The sequence below is a fragment of the Vombatus ursinus genome, unplaced genomic scaffold (genome assembly GCF_900497805.2).
Source record: "Vombatus ursinus unplaced genomic scaffold, bare-nosed wombat genome assembly UNPS02014791.1, whole genome shotgun sequence".
Classification (NCBI taxonomy): Eukaryota; Metazoa; Chordata; class Mammalia; order Diprotodontia; family Vombatidae; genus Vombatus; species Vombatus ursinus.
The window spans coordinates 45419633-45425632 of NW_020954569.1; the positions used below are offsets into that span (position 1 = coordinate 45419633).

The 6000-nt window shown below is 33.3% G+C and overlaps 1 protein-coding gene across 1 annotated transcript in view; it reads left to right on the forward strand.

Annotated features, from left to right (window-relative positions):
* Positions 1 to 6000, forward strand: part of SLC6A3 (solute carrier family 6 member 3) — a 92550-nt gene that overhangs the window by 19410 nt on the left and 67140 nt on the right. Inside the window, 1 exon segment of the mRNA XM_027868936.1 lies at positions 1987 to 2218. Coding sequence (XP_027724737.1) covers positions 1987 to 2218 — 232 coding nt within the window.

Sequence of the window (6000 nt, forward strand, 5' to 3'; positions counted from 1 at the left end):
TTTCTAGACCCATCATTTCATTAGTGTTGAGAACTTCTGGTGAGGAATGAGGAACTTTCTTTACCATTGCATATCCTCACCTTCTCTGTAATTTAAAGTTTTAGAGAGTTCTCTGTAACACTGGGTGGTTATGACCTGCCCAGGTAACAATGATTATGTAGAGACAAGATCAGAACTCAGGTCCTTCTGACTCTAAGACCAGCTCTCTACTCACTATGCCACACTTCCTGTCAATGTGAGAGTTCTATTAAATTTGTTATTGCCCCAAAGGCAGCTATTATATTGATTCATTTCTAAAACTTTTACAGAGCAAAACTATGACTTAAATTCTCTATAATGTAGCATATTTGGGGACTGGAGTGAAGTAGAAATTGAGAAATTGGGAAACCTAAAAATTCTTACCCTTTGTCCTTTGATACGATAAAAATTCTAATCTAGATGAAAAGTGGCCTAATCTTCATCATTTAACCCCAACCATAATTATTAATTTGGCACTTAGAGCAATTCAGTTAGAGAGAGACAAAGACCCCAGGAGACTATGAGCATAGACCTGACCATGAGGCTGTAGACTGTGAAGGATACCACTAGGGGAATAAAAAGGAGATAAGTTGGAATTTGGCCAAAAAAGACAGTTCTCAGATAACTTCCTATTTTAATTAATTATTCTTGCTAACTAGGTGCTAAACCCAATTGTGTCTATACTATAGAGTGCAAGTGCTATTAGTATCCTCTAAATTTCAGCACCCTGAAACAAATCACTGGTTTTTCCACCCTAGTTATAGCCCTGCCACCTCCTTTAATTAGTACTTATACTGAAATGGCCAATAATGAGATATTTTTTAAAAACTGAAAGAGTTCCTGAGAAGCACTTATCAAAATTATGCTACTCAGGCATAAATAAATAAACATATATATATATATATGTGTGTGTGTATGTGTGTATATATATATATACATATATATATATGACTGAATTTGTAGCAACTCTAGCCATTTCTAAGGAATCATGTAGGCTATTTCATGAGCAGATATGAATCAATATGATTAGACTTTGGGTAAAAAAAGAAAAAAGCCAATTTTTATATGCCTGAAGCGAAATTAATTCAGGCAGATGGACCTCAGTTTCCTATTATAAAATGTGGAGACTGAATTGGATGTTTTCTAAGATTGCTTCCAATTCTAAAATCTATGGTTCTATGACACTAAGTATTTTGGGATAATTCTAACTAGTATGAAAGAAAAATTCTGGAAAGATATGTTACTATAAAGCATTTAAGAAAATTTTAGTTTCCTTGTTCAAAATCTTTAGTTTCTGACTGCTTCAAAAATCAGAGCTAAGTCTGAGATTCTAGAGTTTAGAAATTCTTGGAACTTGGAGGTTGCTCAAAAAATTAAAGGCAGATTAAATGGACATGGAGAGTTTAAAATGAGTGCTTTGAACAATATATTTAAATCAAAATAGTAGTGTATTGGGGCATCTAGGTGGTACAGTAGATAGAATGTCAGGCCTGGAGTCAGGAAGACTCATCTTTCTGAGTTCAAATCTGGCCTCAGACACTGACTAGCTGTGTGACTGTGGGCAAGTCACTTAACCCTTTTTGCCTCAGTTTTTCCATCTGTAAAATGATCTGGAGAAGGAAATGGCAAATCACTCTAGTATTTTTGCCAAGAAAACCCCAAATGGAATCACAGAGAGTCTAAAAACAACAGTACGACAACAATGTAGTGGTTTTTTTTTTTTATCAATGTAGTATACTTCTAAAATATTACATATATTACATAGAAAATGTTCTTGATCATTTAGATTTCTTGTGATATAGATTTCTCAATAAAAAATACAATGGAGGCTTTTCCTTTTTTTCTATGAGAAAAGGTAATATTTACAGCATTATATTTCTTGGGGTAATGACGATATTATTTGGTGAGATAAGTAAGTCACTACTAGACTGAAAGGACTGATCATTCATTCCTTTTTCCTCATCTTAGGTGTGGGCTTTACTGTTATCCTCATATCACTTTATGTCGGATTCTTCTATAATGTCATCATTGCCTGGGCTCTCCATTACTTTTTCTCATCTTTCACTATGGATCTTCCCTGGATACACTGCAATAACACCTGGAATAGCCTGAACTGCTCAGATACTCGTTTTTCCAACTCCAGTGACAGCTTTGACATCAATGACACCTATAAAACCACTCCTGCTGCAGAATATTTTGAGTAAGTAATAGCGTGACTGGTTCTGGGAGCAAAATACTTCATTTTCCTCTTGTGGAAACAGGAAGGTGTAACAAAATGGAATAGTCCCTAAAATAATTCTTACCCTCAGCCCCAACTTGATTCCTTAACTGCTGTTGGCTGGTCCTTAAATTTCCATTGCTACCCCTTAAGGAATGGCACAATGCATAGAATGCAGGGCCTGGAGTCAGGAAGACACTTAATAGTTGTGTGACCCTAGGCAAGTCACATAACCCTGTTTGCCTCAGTTTCTGTAAAATGAGCAGGAGAAGGAAATGGCAAACCACTCCAGTATCTTTGCCAAGAAAGCTCCAAATGGGGTCACAAAAAGTTGGACACGACTGAACAACAAAGGAATATTTCTCCTCCAAAGATTATTTCTCTGGATTCACAGCCTTTCCCCATATTCTCCAAATTGGTACTATCTTTTCTCTTACCATGTTCATGATGGTCATTGATTAGTTTATCTTTTTGTCCCCACAGTTTTCTTGTGTGCTTTTTTCTTTTTTTTAAATAATGAATTTATTTTTAATTTTCAACATTCACTTCCATAAGATTTGGAGTTTTAAATTTTCTCCCCTCCTCCTCCTGTGCTTTTTTCTTTTTTTCTTTTTTTTTTTTTTTGCCTTTTTCTTTTAAAGAAAATAGCAATCACTATTTTGGCTCATTATAAATATGTCACCTTGACCAGTTTTCTGGTGAGAGGTGAAACATCAGGATTGTTTTGATTTGCATTTTTATTATTACTAGTGATTTGTAGCATCCTTTCATATGGATACTAGCAGTTTGTAGCTTTTCTGTGAGCTGTTTCTGTGAGCTGTTTGTCCATTTCTCTTGGGGATTTTTGGTTGTATATTTCTGTTACTTGTCTTTACATCTTTGACAGCAAATATTTATCAGAGATATTTGATATAAATATTTTTCCTAGTTGATCTATTGCCTTCATATACAAATTACATTGATTTTGTTCATGCAAAATCTTTTTTATTTCTGTGTAATCACAATGATCTATTTTAACTTTTGTAATTGCTTCTATCCCTTGTTTGATAAGGGATTACACACACACACACACACACACACACTTACACATACACACCTATATCTATGAAAGGAATATAATCTATTTCTCTTATAGATTCTGATGATTTTGAATTTATTGTGAAATGACTGTTTTCTAGTTTCCACAGCAGTCCTTGGAAAACTAATAGTTGCTTAGTTGCTTTCATAAGTAGTTTATGTTTGGGGATTTATCAAATACTGGATTATTGAGTTTAGTTATTTCCAATTCTTCTTTTTCTACTCCATTCCATTGATCTACTCCATTCCATTAGAACTGTTTTTTAGAACAGTACTGAGTAGTTTTGCTATTTACTGTGTTATAATATTGTTTGAGATCTGAAAATGCTGTCCTACCTTCATTATTACCTTTAACAAATATTTATCTTGATAATCTAGATTTTTTATGCTTCTAAATGAATTTTGTTATTATTTTATCTAACTCTCTCAAGTATCCTTTTGATACTTTGATTAATATACCGCTAAATCTGTAAATTAACTTTGCTGGTAATGGCAATTTTATTAAATTGTCAGAGCCCAGCCATGAGCACTGAATATTTCTCCATCTACTCCATCTAGTTAAGTTGTTCTTTATTTCTTTAGTAAACATTTTGTATCTATGCAATATTGAATTGCTTTGGTAGATTGATTCTCCTTTTTTTTAAATTTTGTAGTTATTTTGGATGGGATTTCCACAGGAGTACTGTGAGGTTCAAATGAGATAATGGATATAAGGCACCTTGCAAACCTTAAAGCACTATACAAATGCTAGTAATAATAATAATTGTTATTATTAGCCTATAGTCACTAGGTATCCAGTATGGTTATGACTTCATTCTCTGTGCCTTTTACCCTCCTGTTGAGCTCAAGCAATGTTTATAAAGCAATCAGGGGCATGCTGGTAAATGTTTAATAACAGCTCTCAAAAAAAATTATGCACACACTTTTAAATTTAATCTATGTTATTAACATCTTCTTAAGTCTAAACAATCGACAAAAAAATAAACCATACCTTGATTTGTGGTGACAGTCAATTTCTGAGGTGCAAATGTTCACATTGAAAATTTAACAATTAGGTAATTAGAGTCAGCCCCAGTGCATCCTGGATTTACATGTCTATTACTACTCCTTGATTTTTGTTTGCTATATGGCAATACTAGTGCTTTTTGTGGGTTTATTTTGTGGATAGCAAGTTTACAAAAGCTATTTTGACTACAATCTAATAACTTGTTAACTATTATTTTTGAGAGGGAGCTAGATGCATTAGTGGACTGAACTTCCAAGTAGGAAGACTTGAGTTCAAATCCAGCCTTAAACATTTACTAATTATATGACCCTAGGTAAATTATTTAACTTTGTTGGGTTCTGTTTCTGCATCTGTGAAAATGAAAAAGTTCTAGCTCTAAATCTATGATGTTATTGTCTCAATTAGTTTCTTTGCTAATTACCTAATATTTTTCTAAATAAATCATCGTATCAAATAGGGCTTATTTTGTTTCCTCTTTGTCTATTTTTATGCCTTTAATTTTTTACTCTTTTCTTATTGCTATTGCTAGTATAATTAGAAATGCATCAAATAGCGGCACAGTGAGGAGACATTTTTGCTTTACTCTTGTATTTACTGGAGAAACTTCTATTGTTGTTTATCACTGGGCTTATTTAATTTAACCACTGTTGTCATGGAGTTTGAAGCATAAAGTTTGTTGAGGTGGGTTTTTTTTTAGATAATCTATGGATTCTTTTTATTAATACTTTGTTTTTGAATTCAAAAGTTCTGTGCAGTTTTCTTGTATTATTGCCTTCATTAGGGTGTTCAGGAATTTTGATTTGTCATGTTCTTCTGAGAGAACTTTGAATCACTTCAGTGGTCTCTTCACATCCTTTCTTTGAGATCTATGACTTTGCCTTGTAGAGAGATCATGTGTTCTTTTAATGATATTGTCCTTTGCTTCCCTTCTGCCACATTTTCCTCCACCTTAGTGTTTTGTAATGCAAATCTGTTTATATCTCTTCCTTCTTTGATGAAGCTTTCTACCATTGATTTGATTTTTCTAGTTTTCTAATTGAGTTTTTTTATTACTATCTCTCTCTCTCTCCCTCCCTCCCTCTCTCTCCCTCTCTCTCTCTATATACATATCTATAGATATATATATACACATACATATCTATAGATATATACATACACATACATACATACATACATACATACATACATACATACATATATATATGTAAAACTTTTGTCACACATTCATTACTAATTTCTTAGGATTTTAATGCACAAATAGATTTTCTTTTCCTTTTGAATAATTTTGAAATTGTTTGAGTTGTTTCATGCTCTCTTAGGATTCCACAGGATTCACTAGGCATTGATTTACTTTCCTTTGTATTGTAATATTTGTTGAGAACTCTGTAGTCTCTTTGAGTGTTTAATACTCATCCTAGTTTTAGTATCTATTCTGTTATTCATCTGCTGTGCTCAGGGTTTTTACTGAGTTTTTTTCCTCATAATCTTTAATATTTCAGCCTTTTTCCCTAATTTTTTCCATCATGCCTTTCCTGTCTTCTCTTCCTTGCTGGTGCATCACTGAGGCTGGATTACAAAATTGCATCACTCTCTTCCCACATTGTGTGATTTGGGTTTTACTTGCCTTGGTCCTTACCCTTAGTAACCTCTGGAAAGAAAGTACTGACTCCAGTCAGTGTTT